This window comes from Phalacrocorax aristotelis, chromosome 9, assembly GCF_949628215.1.
Source record: "Phalacrocorax aristotelis chromosome 9, bGulAri2.1, whole genome shotgun sequence".
Classification (NCBI taxonomy): Eukaryota; Metazoa; Chordata; class Aves; order Suliformes; family Phalacrocoracidae; genus Phalacrocorax; species Phalacrocorax aristotelis.
This window is the reverse complement of record NC_134284.1, coordinates 36,934,168-36,955,301: the sequence shown is the minus strand read 5'-3', so window position 1 is coordinate 36,955,301 and position 21,134 is coordinate 36,934,168. Positions and strand designations below refer to the sequence as shown.

Sequence of the window (21,134 nt, the reverse complement as noted above, 5' to 3'; positions counted from 1 at the left end):
ATGCTGGGCTCAGGGTTGGGCCCCTCGGGACAAGAAGGGCCTGGAGGGGCTGGAGCGTGTCCAGAGAAGGGCAGCGGGGCTGGGGCAGGGTCTGGAGCACAAGTGTGCTGGGGGGCGGCTGAGGGGGCTGGGGGGGTTTAGCCTGGAGAAGAGGGGGCTGAGGGGAGCCCTTCTTGCTCTCTGCAGCTGCCTGAGAGGGGCTGGAGTGAGGGGGGGGCTGGTCTCTGCTCCCAGGTCACCAGTGACAGGATGAGACGAACCGGCCCCAAGCTGCGTCAGGGGAGGTTTAGGTTGGGTGTGAGGGGAAATGCCTTCCCTGCCAGAGTGGTCAGGCCCTGGCACAGGCTGCCCAGAGAGGTGGGGGAGTCACCAGCCCTGGGGGTATTTAGGGACATGGTTCAATGGTGGACTTGGCAGTGTTGGGTTAATGGTTGGAGTTGATGATCTTAAGGGTCTTTTCCAACCTAAAAAATTCTATGTCTCTACGAGATCCCCCTGATCCTTCTCTTCCCCAGGCTGAGCAGTCCCAGCTCTCGGCCTTTCCCCATATGAGGGATGCTCCAGTCCCTTCATCATCCCTGTGGCCCTGAGCGGGACTCTCTCCAGTAAGCCTGTGTGTCTCTTGTCCTGGGGAGCCCAGCACTGGACCCGGTACCCCAGTTGTGTCTCACCAGTGCTGAGCAGAGGGGCAGCATCCCCTCCCTCGACCTGCTGGCCACGCTCTGCCTGATGCAGCCCAGGAGGCTGGTGGCCATCCTTACCACAAGGGTGCATCATCCGAAACACTGTGTCATGGTTAGGTTTGATTCGTCTGGGCAAATCATCATGTTATAATAAACCTCTTCCTAACCCAAAGTAATTTCCACAAACCTTCAAAAACTCATTCAAGTAGTTGCCTCATCAATACAACTATTCATACAATAATCATGTTCCTAAATCATCGAAGTCTTAGAATATCATCACTCATTAGTTTTTTCTTTTCATTATCCTCACGTGAACAATTTCAGTGCTAGAATTCACATCTGGGCAATCAAATAGTATATAATTTCTGATTTCATAATTTATTTCTTGTATTCATGTTGCATTCACATGTGTTTCATAACACTTAGTCATTATGAGGAATCAAAATATTGAATTGAGAAGACATGTATGAGCATGCATTCAAGCACATGCCTTGTTATTAATTCGCTATTCTTCCATCAGTCTTCTCTTGAAATACAGAATGGTAAGTAATTTCGTACAAAGCCATTCTAAAGTAGATAATTTGGAACATTAGGTAAAATGATGGTTACTGCATTTTTTAATATTAAGGAACAAAAGTGATATCGGGCAATTTTGGTTTTCAACAACTAGGCGTCCACGTCGCCATGAGCAAACCCTACGTAACGATCATCACTAGGCACGGTCACCATCTTCGCGTGTGGGTCAGCTCCTTCATCAGCCACCATTGTACACATCAAGTCAAGAAATTACATGTAAACAAGAAAGGGCAATCTCAGCAAAAAAGCTAAGGGCCCAGAAGGGTAGCCAAGGAAAAAAACCAAAACTGCACCAATGAGAGGTTACTGTTTCGTGGACAGACATCAGCTCCCGTGGCTGTTTTTCTTATACTTTACCCCAAATCTAAGGTTTTGCAGAAACACTCTTTGACCCTTTACGTTTCTAACGTTTCTCTTCACTGTCATATACCAGAAATAGCCTTGGTAGGGCAGTTTATATTGTTTTCACTAAGCATGGCATGGCTCAGTGCTTCCTTCCAATAAACAGCCAAGCTCCCGCTGCAATGTAGATCTGGGAGAACTTAGACCTGGGGCTGCGTTCACGTGCTCGGCAGTGCAGAGACAACTCACCAAAAACTAAGCGAACTTGTCTGCTCTGTTTAAAACCTGAACTCTGCCGGGAGGCAGGCGAAGGTTTCCTGAAGCAACCACCAGAATGCACTGTAAGGATGCACTTGCCCTTGAAATATATATAAAAATAGATCAAGTCAGGTCAGCTTGGCACTGGAAAGCCTCTTGACACGCTGGTAAGCACCGAGCACCCCACAGGGATTTACAGGATTTATAAAAATTGGCTGTCTGTCGTTTATACTTTTGTATTTTCCCACACCTTTTTTTTTCATACTCTGCAAAGAAATTAAACGGGTGTGTCGAAAGAGTGATGACTAAAAATAGACTTACAGATTCACCTTGAAAATATATACTCCCACAGCTTGCGAGCGAACTGTTCGTGACTTTTACAAAGGAACCGTGTGCTGCTGCATCACACACAGGCCGTGCCGCTCCAGCTGCCAGCACGAGGAGTGCTGCTGCTAATTGCTTGGTCCCGAATCTAGCGAGGAGTGACTCAAAACACCGTGTTAGTATCGGGCAAAGTCCTTGCACGTATCACCTTTTCTGTTTGCACGCTCCCTGCCTAAAACCTCACGCATGCACAGAACACTTCCCAGCTGTAAGGGGGACTCCTGCTAGCGTGCTGATTAGTGGCAAACACAGTTTTACAGCAATTAGGATGCTCTCAGGCACCTCTCTTGCCAGCTTTGGTTGCAAGTGGCCCTTGCAGGTGTCGGCAGTCTCCTCCCATGCTTTTGTTTCACACAAGTGGACCCTTCCCCCGCTATTTCTCCCAAAGTGAAAAGACAAGATCATTGGCTTCCTCTCACCTATGTGCTGTCCGTACATGTGATAGTAGAAGCTAAAACAATAGGCTGTGTTCGTAGCTCCGTAAGGGTTTTTTGGAGCGACACTGAAAACGGGGCTAACGAGCCTGGCTTTTTCTCCCTCCAGCCTGGGGCGTGACGTCTCGATGTACATGTAGAAACCTAGGGAAAGTCCAAATGGAAATCATTACGCTGCAGCCTTCAAAATCCAACACATACACGTACAGGGAGGCACCAGGGCTATCAAGCATCTTGATTAATTTTTCACATTCATCTGACATCTGGGACATATTTCTTCTGCATTAAGCCCATGTGTTTTCCTCAACTGCTTCAAAGACGCGTTTTCTACCAAAGGTAGAATCAGGACTGGCAGGTCAGTACCTGTAAACAACTTCAAATCGATGTAACATCGTACATGCACAAGAAAAGAACAAAAATCTTTATGATGGGGTTCAGACTTCAGTCTCAAGGTTGCAATTTGTTCCTATAAGCAGTGAGCGGGGAGGACTTTTAAAATAAAGGGAAATATCTTGATGGAAACCTTTCAAGGAACATTTTCAACTGGCCATGTCAATCACATGTTTGAAAGCTTGCATTCATGAAAGGAGACAATATAAATTTATTCTGATCCGGGACTGTACCAACAACAGAGATAGTATTTACTTAATCCACCCAAGCAAATACAATGCAGCATGATTTTTTTTCCCCTTTGCTAGTGTGCAAGCAGGGGCCATACAATAAAATAGCATGAGTTACTGCAGTACTTGATAAATTCAGCACAATATGTCTGACTTTTCAAATGCAAATATACACTGCAGTCAAGATGGCACGCTTCTGTTAAGCGGGGTAGCAGATTGAAAATTACACGTTTTAGCAACACCCGAAGTAAAAACGGGGCAAAAAAAAAATCATATTGTGACAGTCTGAGAGAGTCCGAGTTAGAATTTAAATGACATAAACCAGAAGAATATTTCAAGACGTGCCGGAATATTTCCCCGCTAGACTGTAACGTGAAAGCTACCGCTTTGAAAATGGCACAATAGAAACGATACAAGATGGTTAATGGCACCGTTAGCGGGTTGTGCTTTGGGACCAGCTGCACGCCTCAGCACTGGCAATTCCTTTAGAAGTCCTTGAAGTACGCTTATTCTTGGTATGATTAGGAAAACCTGTGTAGCTGGTTGAATTGGCTGTCCTGGACAGGTCCCTCACCCCAACGGAGCAGCAGAGCCCCCAGTGCTGGGGGACCAGGCACACCGCTGGAGCTTACCTTCCTTGGAGCCAGTCCGGTCTGCGTTTGGCCCCGTGTTCGGGGTATATTTTGTGTCTCTAGTGGCAGTGCTTTGTTTCGTCCAGTCGAAATTGTCCGTGTCATCTTGAGTGAAAAGGCAAATGTTACCATCCTCAAACCCACAGTGGAACTCTCCTGCCAATGCAGCAAAGGAGTAGAAATTTAGTGGCTGAAACTCTTCATCCTATGCTTGTTTGTCAAAGTACTTGTCAATTATGACAAACACTTCATGGGATGATGCTTATTAACAGCTCTGGAGAATAGGCGTACGTTTATTTTACATCAGTTTGTGGTGTTTAGTGTATGTCTTCTTTTGCAGTAACCTCAATAAAAAACAAATCACAGTCATCATTCTGTGTCGGTGTTACTTGAAATTATATTCATATCTTGCTGTATAACTCCTCTTCACGTATTCATGCACATACAGTTGCCCTTAGAGACATTGCCTCTTCTTACCCAGCTAGCATTTCTAAAAAGCTGAGAAGAACAGGCAACATGTCCATAAAACATGAACGATGGGGAAAAAAATGAGAACGGGTTATTTTGGTTTAGGGGTAAGAACATTGGGGAAAAGAGGACAGCAACTTTTCAAAATGAAAACATTATCTCCAAGTGACACCTCCTAAACTATTCTTGATTTCCAATACGGATAGGAAAACAAGTAATGGCTAAAATGCGAGCAAAGGAGCTTTAGGGTAGACAGGAAGAAAATCTCTAAAAATCAGGACAGTGAAGCACACGAATGGATCGCTCGGGAGGAGCATTGAGTCCCCGTCACTGGATTAATAACCAATTAGACAAATACCTGGGAGAAAGGTTTAGGTCTATCTGGATCTATATGGGCGGTACAGGTGACTGTATCATGTCCTGAAGACACCTCCTAGATTTTCACTAAGATTTCCGTTAGGTACTTGAGGTCAAGTGGTAAAAGCTTAGGTCTAAAGAATAAAAACGCCAAGAAGCCCAGACAGGGTTACTGGGAACCTCTCCTTTGAGAAACAGAGGTCCGTGAGACACACCAGCCCAGTGATCCTACCTGCCAGCTTATGACGGGATGAGAAAGTCCTACTGTCAGACATTTAGGCACCAAACCAATTCAAAACTTCAAAGTTCAGCTTTCACCTCAGAACAGAATAAGGCCCCATGTAGTAAAATGTGCAAAAGCTTAATTTTATGCACACGAACACCTCCCGCTGAGTTTACTCTTCCAGCAAAGACAATTGATTTATCTGAGAAAACAAGCTAATCTCTCATCTCTAGGGAGAATGCAGCTGTCTGCCTACTGCGTCAGCTATGGCCTTCTTTATAGGGGTGCAATTTATATTCATTGTTATGAGGAACTCTAACACCAGGTGTCATGGGATTATTAATCTGTGCTAAATTGAGAAGGTATATAAATGTTTGCAGGTTCGGGGTTTTGGTGAACTATAAATCCACTTAAGCCACTGGAGCTTCATCGTAAATCAATGAAGACAGAAGGACCTGCAGCTTAGCTTGGATATGTACTGCTAAACAAGGATGTTGCTCTGAAACTTATTTAAAATCAGGTAATTCTGCAGACTGAACAATCAGGCTTGAAAAATTCATTCCCAACCACAAGGTGCATTAGGAGTGCTTTCCAAGTCTTCCTCATTCTGGTTCTGCCCCTCCAAAGGGCAACACAAACCGTACCCCCTCCACAACAGTCAGCATAAAACACCACTCTGCAAAACCATGTTATCAGAAAAATGCAGTCCACAGAAACTTCTTTGGCTATTAGCACCTCAAGCAGACTGACTTGGTTTCTCAATAAAACCATCAACTCTACTACATCCTCTGAGAGAATTAAGTTCCTAAATCACAGTTCCTTAGCTGGCAAACATGACTGATGACCATTGGCATGATGGGGAGCCAATTTTAGGACGATGCACCTCCTTTTGTTCTGGAAGCAAGGTCTTCTGAATCCTGAATTTTGACTGTTGAAGAAGTGGCCATATAGAAGATCGTTCAATGGAGGAGCACCACCATGAGCATTGCAGAGAAGGAATGCAAGTAGAGGCCTGATGGTGGTTTTTCCTGAAAGATGAGCAAATCAAAGAGCAAGGCCAGTAGGAATATACATGCATGGATTACACCCAAAATCCTCTGGTAGAGAAGCATGTGAATAGATGCAGATGGACACCTCTGTCCTTATCCTGAAGACCAGGAAGATAACGCAAAGGCCCTGACAAAGCTCTTGAAATACGCAAGGACTCAAATGACGCACTCTGAACAAAATCTCAGTTGTGCCTCTCATCTCCAAGAGTACCTTTTCCACTGCTTGAGCTCCAAATTTTCTTGGTTTATGCTATATTCTATGCATCTGACTTCCACCTCCACTTATGCAAGCCCTTCCTTTAGCAAAAACGGTGCTGCTTCTATACAGCGTGATAAAATTAAAGGGCAAAACAGTAACTAAATGAGAAAAGTTCTGAGTACCAGCTGCAGTCCTGCAGCAAAGTGAATTAACACACAGCATTTTCAGCCATTCAGCAGTTTCTAACACTGTCCCTCCAGTACCTTAAGAGCTGTATTTGCATGTCCCACCATGCCCTCAGAGCTTCATTAAGAAATTTCACATCAGCAGAAAAAAAGATTTTTCTTTAAGTTTAAAAAAAAAAAATCAGGCCAGATGAAAAAAGGTTAAGTAAAAGTTTGCCATTTATTTAATAGGAAAACACTGGTTCCATGTGGGACTCTGCCGTTTGGAATACATTGGAAAAGGTTAATGCTAAATATTCTCGGCACTAAAAACTTCTTTAAAAATGACAGAAGTGGTAAAATGGGAAACAGTTCCCCAGAATTAGCTCAGTACTTTTCTTATGCAAGAAGTAGAAGCATTGAAATAGATCTGGATGGCCCTGACCTGTTCATTAATGGGGCACACCAAGTGCAGGAGGAAGAGCCGTCTCTTCCCCAAGCACCCACGGGTGCTCCAGCTCACGGCACCGTCGTGTCCGCACTACTGTTTGCTGAAAGCACTAACAATGGTGCCAATTGCTGTTAAAGACAGTGGTCAATTTTTGTCAAAGCACGTGTTGGCTCTGGAAGTGGATTCCGGTTATTAATCATTTCATTGCCAATTAGGGTAAAATCTGAAGCTGTTCTCAAGGTGAAACACTCTTCATTGTAGTATGAATTTTTGTCATCTATTTCCATAAAATTCAAGTTGAATATGACTCTTTACCATCTAATCTCTTCCATTATTCAGGTGTAACAGCTAGTTGCACTAATTGATATGAAATCCTTACGGTTTACATTAAATGGTTTATATTATACGCTACAAAATAAAACGTAGATCTGAGGCTACATCTCAGCCTTTAAGGCATTCAATGCCACTTCACAGAATCCCAGGTTGGGAGGGACCTCAGGGATCATCTAGCCCAACCTTTCTAGGCAGAGCACAGTCTAGACAAGATGGCCCAGCGCCCTGTCCAGACGACTCTCGAAGGTGTCCAACGTGGCCGAGTCAACCCCTTCCCTGGGGAGATTATTCAATGCCACTTGCTTAACTATTGCAGACATCTTAAAGAAAGGAAGGACTTATGCAATGCGATTACTCTAGAATTGAAGCAGGAAGAATACGACTTCAGTTTCCAGTACGGGAGTCTTGTCCCAGTTGAATACAGCTCTTACTCTTCATTCAGAACGGTGTAAATGAGATCAGAACTCATCCCAACAGGTTCAGGAAAAAACAGAACGTGGCTGATGTGATATAGTACACATCATCATCCGTTCTGTATTTTCAGTGAAATAAAATGAGACTGTAGAAAGAAGGGGTAATGATGAGATGGAAATTGCTATGGAAGACAGGCTCTCTGTTCTCCACCTTACTGGTTTGAACCCATTTGTAGACCAAGATTTCTTCCCTCTCAAAGGATTTCACTCAAAAAGTCTTTGGGGAACAAAAGCAAACCAAAATATTACCATCTTTTTGCTCACCTGAAAGAAACGACACTGGGAACCCTACAGTTCTGGTAGGCAAACTTTCCAGTCGCCGCCAGCGCAGAGATTGGCACACCTAGACCGCAGCTGAAGGAAACGGTGGACCGGTTGCCAGAGGTGCCCTGCCTCGCTCGAGCGAACCCAGCCCCTATCGCAGGGGCGGTTTGGATGCCCCCCTGCCCTGTACCACGTGCCTACTAGAGCCGACGCTTTTAACTGAGCTATAGAGACATTTTGAAAATTAGGTAGTTTCAGATCTTAAAACCATAGAGGACTACAGTGTGAAGAACTTGGGATTGCGATGCGTTTTTTTCTTAACAACAGAGAGTACATATTTAATATATTAATTAGCAAGGGTCTCATCTACTGCTCATTTAAGTCAATGGGAGTGGTTCCTTCAGCTCCTGTGAGCTTTGAACTAAGCGCTCATTAATTATTAATGCATTGCACAAGATCATCTGCAAATAAGTTTAAAATCTGCAGAAAGGCTTAGCCGTCGTGTGTGAGAGATGGAGAGAGAGGCTGCTTGCAGAGCCCGGTGCTGCTTTTCTGCCCGACTGTGGCTGCACTACAGCAGTAGCAACGGCAGGCAGAACCCCATTCCCTTTATTTTTTGCATGTTATTAAAAGCAAGACTAATGTCAGAAAATGTTCCCACAGCGAAACATTCAGTCGCTGTGGTGTGGAAGAAAATCACCAAGTCGACGGTTGTGGGGGCTGTCAGGAATAGGGTGGTTTTACCTGTCTGAAACATTTGTAGGGATTTGGTTCCCATGGAAAAGTGCAAGAACCAACTGTAAGAGAAGCCCTTTCTCCCCCGCAACGTCCCCGTGCCCGAGCACCAGCACGTCAGCGCACACCTCGCCAGACTCTGCATTTTCAGTCGGGCCTGTGGAGCTGTCTCCTGGGAATTTGTCTGAACGCTTTCACACCCTAGTTACACTTTGGGTCTCCACGTTTCTCTGTGCGAATGAGGTCTGTGATTCCTGTATGCGCTGCGTGAAAGAAACAGTCTTCTTTTGGCTTTAAAGCTGCAGATGAGCTTCTGACTACCCTTGGAAGTATCGAAATAACTCGAGAACTGCAAATGTAGTTCTTATGCAAGGATAAATGAGTTCAGGAAAATGAACTGACTCTTCCCTCAAGGTTTTTGCCATACCTGTGGAGGTGCAGACACAGTTCCTACACGGTACCCGAACTTTCAGCTCTTCAGTTTACCAGCATTTAGCTACTGCCATGACTGAACGGCAGCATCCCCCATACACGCCGGGCTGCAACGCCCACAGGTGGATGCTATTTCAGAACATTAGTATTTTCCTTTAGATTAACTGTTTGGGCAGTGGGAAAGAAAGATGAGCTGGAGCTATAATTTTTTCCTTTCTCCATCTACTCTTGCTTTAGCGCCTTGGCAGAACAAGAGGAATGACCCCTTCAGCCACCAGCCCAGCTTGCATGCAGAACTAAGGCGGTCCCTGCAATTCCACGGGTGGCAACGGAAAGGGAAATACTTGTCATTTACTTTTTAACTGTGAGGGACAATGGGTGCAAGGACAATTCTTCACACACATAAAAGCTAAAATGATAAAAAAAATACTTACGTAGATGTGGGTTTACTGGAGCTGGAAGACAGAGCAAAAATAAAATTAGCGAAAAGAAGAAATTCTAATTCATCAATAAACAGATTATCCTAAATCTCCTGTTTTTTCCCTCTCCCTCAAGACCTTGATCATGGCTCCTACACCGAGACAGCCAGCAAAACCGGTAACTTGCTTTCTGAGCAAATTTTCTGGCTCCCTGGCAATCCAAAGGCAACAATTTCAGTGAGAAACCACAGCTTCTCCTATCCACGACGTCTGTGCTCCATCACTGGTAACTGCGGCTCGGGGAACAAGATGCTGTAATTGAGCACCTAACCTAGATTATTGGTGCAGATATTGTAATGATGGGCACAGCAAAACTTCAGGGTGATGCCTTTGTACAGGAATCCAACAAAAACTACTGAAAAGGTTCTGCACTGGACCTTGTTTATGACTTAAAATTTTCTTTTAAGCATCACTCAGGAATACTTAATGTAATGAATTACCCTTCTACTCAACTAATAATACTATTCTTCCATTTAAGATGTCTGTGTACATGAATTTTAAGAAACAGACAGCATTTGCATTCTTCTTAGAAACGCCAATTTTCCTTTTAAATAGCAGAAAACATAAGCACAGCAAGTTTGTGAGAAGAGGTTTGATCTCATAGACCAAGAGACACAACCAAAAAAAACCATGAGTCTTCTGGCACACAAACCCTCTTCTAGGGAGGATATATTTTAAAGAAAATTAAGAATAAGGAAGGTGAAGTGTGCTGTCCTAAATAGCTGCCAGCATTGCCAGCACACCCCGTGCCTGCTGGAGGGGCCACGTTCAGTGACCAGGACAGGGAGCCGCCAGCGCGGCTGGGTCCAGGATGCTGCTCTCCTGGGGCTGTGCTCGCAGAGAGCATCAGTGCAGCATCCCACCCCTCTGCATCCCACCTCTCCCAGTCCCCATCCCATGGCAGGAGCAGCCCATGGCGACCCCTCACCTTGGGAGGCAGCAAAATAAATTCTGCCAACCTTGCAGAGAAGCCTGGAGATAACTTTGCTGAGAGATATTATTTCTGACATATTTGATGGGTCTGTGCAATGCCCCGCATGACGTGGCAGGACTATCAGGTACTGGGAACCTTTGGGGAAGCTGATAAAATTGGCAGTCTTATTTCACAGAGCCTTGACAAAATTACAAAACCTCTAATTCCATAATTCTTTAATATTGACGTTCCTCTACTTAATACCTTAATAAGCTTAAACAGAATGAAAGTCAACCCTCAGTAGTGCCTACAGATACCTTAACCATGGGTATGGCTACACAGGATTAGGTCCAGAGTAACCTGTACGATGCTAAACATGGGAATTTTGGGTTTGAATGAGAAATTAGCCTGCAGCTCTGTGCTACCTGTGTGCAGAAGGGTAAATCTGAGAATGGATGACTTAGGAAAAGAGGACCCATCTGCTGTAAGACCTTACGCATGAGAGAAACAGAAGGATGCTAAGCTTAGCGTTGGAATTGCATGTTATCAACAGGAAATCTGAAATAAAATTTTATTTCCAAATAATGGGGACATCTGGTAATGCCACACTTCAGTCTGGGTCTTGCTCCATGTTTTCTTGCTGCCCTTCCCATGCCACGTTTACAGACATGAACTCTTGGTTTGTGGCCCCAGCCACGGATTCTTCGTGGCTCTAGATCCAACCTGAAGTTTTCAAAACAGCTCTAAATTAACAGCTCTGCCATTTCATCCTGCCTTCTCTGAAACAAACGAACAGTGACTTGCCCCAGTGCAATCGTCTTAAGAAACTTAGTCATTCCATTATATTAGATAACCTCATAGCTTTTACCAACAAATTACCTTTCATTCTCCAAGAAACATTCATTTTGTGAAATCCTTGAGTGATTGAACTTGGAATTAGCTGAAATTGCTGAGAACTACATTTACTGATGCTTGATTTGTAACTAAACGTACAGGCTTTTATGGAAACTATCATCAGCATGTAACCTTGAGTCATGCTATTCAGATTGTTCACAGCAGAGCAAAAAAGGCTTTGTGCCAAGCTAGCTTCAGTTCACACTGATTGACAAAAGCAGAAAAACAAATTAAAGGAGTTAGGCTGAACTTAACTAACATCATAAACTAGGAAAAAAAAAACCCACCACAACCAAACAAAAAAAAGCCAGAAAGCCCATTCTTCTAAGCAATACAGCACGCTGCTATAGACGACATGTACCGGCTCTAGCTCTCACTGCAGAAAGGGAAGGTTGCTGCCTGCACAACACACAGGTTGCAAGTTAAATTAGCCATAAAGGGAAATTAATGGATGACTGAGGGAGTAAATTCCCAAGGCTGACTTTGAAACGTCTGGAAAATCTGTGCACCTCAGAGGGTTATGGCTGCTCTGATTGGCTGACCCTGGCTTGTGCTGGGAGGGCCGTTTTGCTGGCGGAGAATCTCAGGAGGAGAACAAAGTGTCATGAAATGCTTGAGCTCGGTTAGCGCCAAGATGGATGATTCCTTAACCTTCCTGCCTTTCCTCCAGCAAGCAGAGAATAAAACCTGCTGGAATTCCAGTTTGTTGGATGATTTTACTTCTCGGTGATCTGTATTTGCGCAGGCAGCAGCAGCAAAATATTGGCTGAACGGGTTTTCTTAACGCTTGCCCTTCTTTTAGGTACAACTTCTTACATGCGGCCAGTTACATTTCCCACAGCTCCTTCCCAGCACAAACACTTGTTCAGCTCACAAGTGAGGTGGCCTTCAGAGACTGCAACATTACGTCCCTCCTGTAAAAAAATAACTGCAAACCACGCTTTCCTAACGCTGAAGAACATAAAGCCAGAGGTAGGCAGGAGCGTGCTGGCTGTTCAGCTGCTTTGTTTTTAACCACTGGAAACTGGTTACTTGTGGCACCTAAAAGCTTTAATCAAGATCAAGAGCCCGTACCTCTAAGCACTTGGTTTGCACAGGAAAATCAATCTTCACTGTTAATATTGGTAGTTTACAAGGACAAAGCTTTCTTCCTCCCGTAATAGCAATTAGCTTAATGTACTATTTATAACACAGGATAATACTGGAAATGTACACCAGTGCAAACGTATAAATCCTACCATTTATCCTCTATTTGGTACCAATTTTATTTTTATGGGGCTAGCAATATAATAATAATAAGAATAATAGCAATAAATAATAGCCACAATTATATACTGCTCTTCCTTACAGAATTTGGAGAGTGTCTGAACCTCCTATGAAAATAAGCAAGCTACACTACAAAGCGAGTGGCCACCATCATCCATCATCTGCCGCACGGGGCTGACTCTACGTACCAATAGTAGCGACGGTTGTTGGCTTTTTCCATAGAAGCTACCTAAACGTGCTTCTTTAATCCCTGGTTAAGCATAAAATATTTAAACATCAGTGCCTGTGTGAAACAGCGAGCGCTGAGGTTGCACTGGAGTAGTTGGAGGACTTTACATCCAGTTCGTATCAAATAGGCTGACGGACATTCATGTAAAGTGATGGAGATAATATTTAAACTCTTACTACGAGACGTATCTGGTTTATATTAGCCTACAAAACACTCATTAGTGCTACTTAAATTGCCCTGTTTGTATTTACTCGGCAGACTGTGTTCACTAGCATAGTAACATATGCAGCTACCAAAGAATTTGTCAAGTGATGTTTGGCTGTAATTATCAATGTTGCTCCTACTGTGATGATTGCTCTTTTCTCCCGTCCTTTTGGCGTGCAGAGGAGAGAATAATTCATGGCAGGAGAGAGATTTCCCTATGAAATGCTTGTGCCATGGGTTAGGTTTTGATTCATGGGATTGGCTACTGCGGAGTTTTTATTTTGTATTTACAGCTCCCACTTTGGATGGCGGGGTACACTGTGAAGAGCCCATGACGGAGGTTTCCCTGCTTTAATACTCTTCTTACGTTGGCTATTCAGCAGGTTAGTGCGTCGGAAGCTGTTATTTTTATAATTAGTGATTTCCACATTAATCTCCAGTTCTGGGTTTTAATTCAAAAGGTGATGTGCTGTGCATCATGTCCGGAGGATTGTAACCCAATAAAAATGATTTCACAGGTAGGATTAACGTGGCTTAAAGTTTAGCGATCTCAAAGTTAGGCACCTCATCTAAGCGTGTCATTGGAGTGTCTCTAAAGTCACTGGAGAGATATGGGCACGTCCAGAGGGTGATTCATCCCCTAGAAGACATCTGGAGAAACCTTCTCCTCTCCAGTAAGGCAGCAAACGCAACCAATACACTAGAAATGTAATGTTGAGCCTTACAGACTTTACAACTCTGCTGAAGAATCTTTTCTGGGCGGTACTGTCCTGGTTTTAGCTGGGATGGAGGTAATGTCCTTCCCCGCAGCTGCGCAGTGCTGGCCTTTGGGCTGAGTAGGAAAACAACGCCGGTAACACACCGATGGTTTGGCTGCTGCTGGGCAGGGCTGGTGCTAGTCAGGGGCTGTCCCAGCTCCCCAGGCTCTGCCGGGGGCACGAGGAGCCGGGAGGGGAGGGGGCACAGCCGAGAGAGCGGGTCCGAACTGGCCACAGGGGTATTCCATACCATGTAACGTCGTGCCCAGTGTGTTACTGGGAGGGGCTGGCCGGGGGAGGGGGGCAGCGATCGCGGCTCGGGGACGGGCAGCGTCGGTCGGCGGGTGGTGAGCGGCTGTGTCGCTTGTGCTTCTGGTTTTTTCCCCTTTTTTCCTTTGCCATTTTATTATATTATCATTATCGTTATTACTATAATAATCATTATTATAATTATTACTTTTATCGTAATTATTAATCTGTGCTTATCTCAACCCACAACTTCTTTTGCTCTTCCGATTCTCTCCCCTGTCCCACAGGGGTGGGGGCAGCGAGCGAGCGGCTGCGAGGGGTTTAGTTGCCGGCTGGGGCTGAACCATGACAGGCACCGACTAAAGATTGTCCTACCACAAAAGCCGAGCTTAAGCTGTCAAAGTAAAACTCTAGGTAGCGCATGGCCTATCTATCCTCTCTTTGCACAAAAATGGAACTCAGCTGTAAAAGTTAATGCATTTCTTAAAGGGAAAAGGCAGCGCTGCCATTTTCAGCAGCCCTAACTACGACGTGTCCAATCTGCTTTTCACACTGCATTTCTTTAAAATGCGGTGAAATCCTATTAGCCTGACTAAAGTTTAAAAAAATAAGGGGAAAAATGTTTGCAGTGGGAGTCCTCACCAGCAATACAAATATGCCAGTGTATTTCAAACCTAAGAAAAAAGCTTTTCTACTCTAAGGGCGATTGAGCACCAACCAGGTTGCCCAGAGAGCCCGTGAAGTCTCCGCTCCTGGAGGTATTCAAGACCTGAATGCACATGCCTCTGGGTCCTGCTCTTCCAAAGAGTATTCCTAAAGCAGTGGGATGAGAAAGAAGGGCTGACTCTGCCAGAGGCCAGTGTGCTTGTGGGATACTGACCAAAACCGAGCACACGGAGGCACACACAGACAAAATCCCACTGAAAATATGAAAATGCAAATGTTTTCCTCCTTGCCTGAGGTCTCACAATTAAAAAAAAATGTAATGGGAGAAAAACATAAAATATTGTGTTAGTTCTTTTAAGAAACATTGGCATGATGTCTTTTTTTTTTTTTCAGGGTAATGTTTATAATTATTTCTCTACATAGATGCAGGCCTGCTGCTGTGCAGCCTGCTAGCCCATTAACTGCTTTTCTACGACTCCAGCGTTTCAGATTACAAGTATCGGATTTGCACTATAGTAATGTATGTGATATCATTATTTTATAGCTGAAGCCGTAACATCCTTAAAATTAGCCTGGCAACAGTTTGCTGACACTGTAGTCATTGGACGAGCGCTGAGATAAAAGGCATATTTTAAGCACAGAAAGCCTCAGCGGTTCTGGGATCCCTCTTCAAAGGGAAGTCACTTTAGGTTTATCTTATTGATTAGCATCTGGCTTATTATTTCTGAAGCTGTGAATTTGCCGGCACCAGAGTAATAGCACTGAGTATCGCTCTAAAAGCATCCCTCCATCTGGGGCACAAGGCAACGGCTTCCTCCCTCCTGGGCGGCGGGATTTTGCATTGGCACCTCATCAGCACGTTTGAAATGGGGTGTTATTCACATCTGCGCTAATGGCAGATTCTAGCAGAAAAATTTGCAGTAGACAAAATACGCCTTTTATGCTGCACGGGAATGTGCTTCCTGCCAGCCAGGGGCTAGAAATGTGAATCACATAATGTTGCATTAAAACCTCCAACTCGGCACGGTTGTGAGCCGTAGCCCAGACCTCAATCAACCTCCCGAGACTTGCCAGGGAACCCCCACCAAAAAAGAGCAGTAATGACTAAGTGACCGGTGTTTTTCTCTCCGTATAGGGGCACTGGTCAGAATTCGAGCCGCTGGACAAATCTCGAGGTCCACGGAAGCAGGCAGCGGCTGCCTGGCACGAGCCGGCTGTGAGCACAGGAATCTCCCTATCACGGCCGGCACAGAGAGACTGGGATTGCTGCAGGGAAATCCCGAATGTCTGAATGAAGCTTCTGCTCCTGATCACCTTTGGGAAGACCCCGGATCTTTTCCTCGTGCATGTGGGGAGCCCAAGAGACCGGACTCCTATCGCTAGTGTCAGAAAATAGGCACTTACTGGGGTAAAGAGGCCCAGTGAGGAGCCAAAGTCCAGCAGGAATTGCAGCAGAATGACCATCTTATTTGTATGTTCATATATTTAGTAAACAAGTCCTTCTTTTAATGGAGTTTTTGTTCTCATGAGCTTTGGGAAACATAGACTTTGCAAACACTTCCCTGTAACAGGCGAAGCCTAAGATTCATCCATCACCACCGTTAGCAGATCTGGCATTTAGTGAAATGCGCAACTACGTTCTTTACAATTGATGTTTAAGATTGCTTAATGTAATTTTTTCCCTTGATATTAATACAGGGATAAAAATAATTTATGATGAGGTTGAGCAGGGCTGAGCTAATCATCGATCATGAAGAATTGCACATACAATGCACAAGGCATTTAATTTTGTTTCAGATTTGTTCATTATTCTACATTATTTGACAATGATTTTTGAAAGTAATTCTTGATCTGTAGGTTGCTTTTGGGACTTCTGCTGCATGTGATTTCCTGCTTTGGGCTCTCTTAGGTATCTGTATGGCGCTAATTGCTGCTGGATCCACCTCCTGGAGCGATTGTACCTATGTGGCTTGCTGTGACTTGACCTGTGTGTCACCTGGCTTTTATCCTGCGGCATCAGCAAGGTTCCTTAGAACAGAATCATAGAATCACAGAATGGTTTGGGTTGGAAGGGGCCTTTAGAGGCCATCCAGTCCAACCCCCTGCCATGAGCAGGGACATCTTCAGCTAGAGCAGGTCGCTCAGAGCCCCGTCCAGCCTGGCCTGGGATGTTTCCAGGGATGGGGCATCGACCACCCCTCTGGGCAACCTGGGCCAGGGTTTCACCGCCCTCACTGTAAAAAATTTCTTCCATAGATCTGGCCTGAATCCCCCCTCTTTCAGTTTAAAACCACTACCCCTTATCCTATCACATCAGGTCCTATTAAAAAGTCTGTCCCCTAATGATAAAGCTCATATTTTCATGATTCCATGTTTACAGATATCTCCCCCCGGCACATGCTTCTCTTTTCCAATTATAAAACTTTCTGCTCGGCACATCAGGTTCCCACTGCAAACCTCACAGTGATATCTTCAGTAAAGCTACCGCTCTCTAAGGTACCTCCTGCCCATTCATTGCAATTTTTACAGAAGACAAACAAAAAAATGATTCAGTTATTCATTAAATTAATATCCTAAGATAGGTGTTTTGAAGGATTTTTTTCAGACCTCTAGGAATTACTTCCTGGTAATGCCAGGAGACTGAATGGAAGGATGTAAGAATACTGTATTTTTCTTGTTAGATTACAGTGGACAAACCTTTGTCACGGCATGGCCTTTTAGAGGAAAATGAATAAACTCCCTTTTCTACTTGCATAGGACTAGAAACAGTCTGGTTTTTTTTTTTTCATCATTCACATTTAAATAAAAACTTCTCCAGAAGTGCTCATTCTGAGGTGGGGAAAAAAAACCCAACCCAACCTATTCTGATGATATCAAAACACTGATTTGACACCTTCAGAATACTAATGGTTTTGTAGTTTGCTTTTTCTTCAAAGCTCATTGCCCTTCAAAGTGTTCTAAGTAAGAACAAACTCCTGAAATGAGCTATTTCATGAAGCTAACATGAATTGGTTCTACTTTCCCCCTTTATTTCACAGAAGCTTCAATATGATTTTTCATTTTGGCTGTTCAGAAGTGGTTTTTTTGTTGGTTTATTTTTTTTTTTTTCTTCTTTTAAGCGTGAAACTTCCCAGAGGTGGGGACTATTGTTTCTACCCCCCCTACCCAGAACCCTCCTTCCTGGAAGCCCGCAGCCACCCCCTGCAGCAGGATTGCCAATCACTCGACACCGCGCAGCCCGGCGGAGCCACAAGCTGTACGGCAGACCGAAGCGTGCAGAATGCGCCCCAACGCGTTCGCTTGGTCACGAAGGTCGTCTTACCACTATACTTGATGACCCGAATAGTTGAGTCCCCCTCCCCAAATCTGGTGATGGGCGTTAGACGGACTTCATACGCCTCTGGCTTGATCAGCTCGGTTAGGTTGTAGGTAATTAATTCTCCCTTTTGAATATTTCCATTCACTGTAATTTCCTGTTCCCACCAACGCTGTTGTCCAGCCTAAAATCAAGAGAAGGATGGAAATGTCAGAGCTTTTGGGATAGATGTCATCTTCGCTTTAGAAATGAACGGGAGCACGCGCAGACCTGTGCGACCCCGGGCGCCTCCTTAAAACTTCAAGGGACCCAGGAGGATTAGAGATAGAGCAAGAACACGAACCTCCCTGAAACAACCCGCTACTGAGCATTTCTGTAGCAGAAAGATGAGACGACAGATTGCAAACCCATCTTATCAAGAGGCCGCCCCTGCTTGCCACCTGCCTGTCCTCCTCTGCCCGCACCAAACCTCGGGCAGCCCAAAGGCTGCAGGCGCTGGGCGGCACTCGGGAGTTCGCTGCGGGCAGGAAAAGCGCAGCGTTAATTCAGGTCAGGAGGATTTCTGACGCTCGCCAGGCAGGGACTACAGCAAGCGATGAAGCGCCCGATTCGCGGCGGCGCGTAAGCACCCGCGCATCCCAGCGGTTGCTGCGGTATTTTTCAAAATCTTACTGAATTCTTCCATTTTAGGAGCCTGAATTTCTTTGCAGACCTGCCCCTATCTTTTAAACCCATTTGTTAACATGCTAAGTAACGTTTTTCTTCCTGAAATAATAATAATAAAAAAAGAACGCTGCTCATTTCAGTTTATTTCATCAGCTCACAGAGGCTGAAATAGCTCCCACATGCTATCCCTTCAAACCCGACTGGGTAAATTGGCTCCTCCTGTCTAGTAGCCCCATTCCAACCACGATTTTAAAATAACGTTGGCCAACCGCAGTGGCAGGCGGGCTTTCTGCCGCTGTGCACCCCGGGCTGGGGCAGCCGCGGCTCCGGGAGCTGGGTGCTGCCTCCTCGTTAGAGGCCATGAGGTTTCACAGCTGTCATTTGGGGCATTGTTTGATGCTAATAAAAGCCTACTGAAGAAGTGAAATGCAGTTTGATTTCCAAGCACTTACCGCTTTTGTTGATGAGAAAGAAATAGTCTAGCCATTAATGGCCTTAGTGCATAATTATCAGCAATCCTTGTAGTCTCAAAGATGGATGGATTTCAGAGAACAGTGAAAGTCAATATGAGCAAACAAGAGGCTGTTTTATTAAAAAAAGAGCAAAGCATAGACTTTTGTGCCTTATAGACCGCACAGTGTTTTCAACGTAAAAATCTATAGGGTTTTTTATTTATATGCCTTACCAAGAAATGAAAAGGGAAAAAAAATCTCATTAAAAAGAAGGCATCACAAGAAGAGAGTGCCAGGTTGTCTCTAACATTGCTTTAACTATAGACAAGCAGAAATCATACACATTTTTGGACAGCAGTGACCTGACATTGCAATATTACTTACAGATACTCTGCCTTATTACAGACACTCTCTGCAGGAAACAAAGGAAAAATCATTAAATATTTACCACACATCCCAAGACAACTGTACAGGTGCGGTGATGCTAAAATGAGATGTTCCACTACGCTTACTATACCTGTCAGCGCACTGAAGTTCTTACCTATTACATGTTCATCAATACAGAGTTTATTAAAGACAGAAAACCTGTTATTCCAAAACTTGAATTTGCTGCTGGAATAAAAATATACACTGCAGTCGCTGAAACCTAGTGCTAAATATACCACATTTCATCCAAAAAACCTACATTTGCAGGAATATGAACAGACTCCAGGCTTTGAATTAATAGCAGTGCAACAGAGATGTCAATGCTTTTGCCGTTAAGGTATGTTACACAAGTACAGCTATATGCCTATTAAATAAAACTCGGACTGCGAAGCAAAAAAGCAAGAGGAATTCTTAAGAAAGCTGGGATGATGGAAGAGCTCCAGGCATCAGCTTCGCTTTGCTGCCACCAAAGTCAGTGTGTGTTTTACTGCACTTTGAGGCTTTGCAGGGCTTGAGTTAGACCAACACTGAGTGCATCTGAGATGTTATTTCAGAGTTTCTGCTCTTGCACGTGCTGGGTGAGCCATGCTATAGGCTCAGGTGGCTCTTCGGGGCTGGGCCCGCAGGGGTTAAGTCACGCATAGGAGAAATGCTAGGGAAAAAAATCTCGGATTAGGTTAAAAATGTAAAACTCAGTTATGGTAAGGAAAAACCCATACTGCTGCCTGTCTCATGCGCAAGGCAAAGGTACAAATTTGACACGTGCACAGGGTGGCAGTCTGCCTTTGAAACCCGGCCCTTTTAACAGAAAGCTTTCACATGGAAGTGTGGGTTTGAGCAGGACGAGGGGTAGGTGCATTGCTGAGGAGCCTGGGAGCAGCAGAGCCCAGCGATGCTGCAGCTCAGCAACCTAGAGTGTCTGCCCTGAGCAGCATCACCTGAGCACCTACCCCAACAGCACCCCTTTTTCCCTGTTGCAAGCATTAGAATGACCCACTCCGTAAGATGATATTAATGATAGTCCACCACAGCTTCGGACACAGCCTGGAACGCTCCTCTATCAACGGTTTCCCAAGGCCACTACACTACAAAGAGTTATTAAAGGTATACTGAAAATATGTGCATTTATCTTGTATATTTGCAAGATCATCCAACTGGAATTCATGAAAAATTTCAATTTGACAGATTCTGTTAGATGCCAACTCTTTCATGGCTTTCCGTACCTTAGTACCGAGACCAACACAACAGACAATGAAAGCCAAGGCACAGGCTGTTTAACAGAAATTGCCTTTTCTCCTTCTCTCTTCTTTAGATACCCCTGAATACGAACATGCCACGGATGTGAACAGGGTGAAAACCTGTGCGCCCAGGTTTTGCAGTGTGTTATTTTGACACCCCACGGCTCAGAAAGCAAACTTCAGCGCGCATTAGGGCAACGGTTGCTCCTGTCTTCTGCCCTGCCCACAAAAAAAAAGCAGCCTTGCTGTTACGCCACGGACAACCTCTCCTGCTCCCATCTCGAAGAAACCTTCCAGGCAT

The 21,134-nt window shown here is 44.6% G+C and overlaps 1 protein-coding gene across 1 annotated transcript in view; it reads right to left on the bottom strand.

The window, feature by feature from the left end:
• Positions 1–21,134, bottom strand: part of MDGA2 (MAM domain containing glycosylphosphatidylinositol anchor 2) — a 398,250-nt gene that overhangs the window by 12,736 nt on the left and 364,380 nt on the right. The window contains exons 11-14 of the mRNA XM_075104400.1: positions 18,058–18,235; positions 9,512–9,532; positions 3,930–4,085; positions 2,663–2,821 (exon numbers count right to left, since the gene is read on the bottom strand). Coding sequence (XP_074960501.1) covers positions 2,663–2,821; positions 3,930–4,085; positions 9,512–9,532; positions 18,058–18,235 — 514 coding nt within the window. The remainder of the gene's footprint in view (positions 1–2,662; positions 2,822–3,929; positions 4,086–9,511; positions 9,533–18,057; positions 18,236–21,134) is intronic.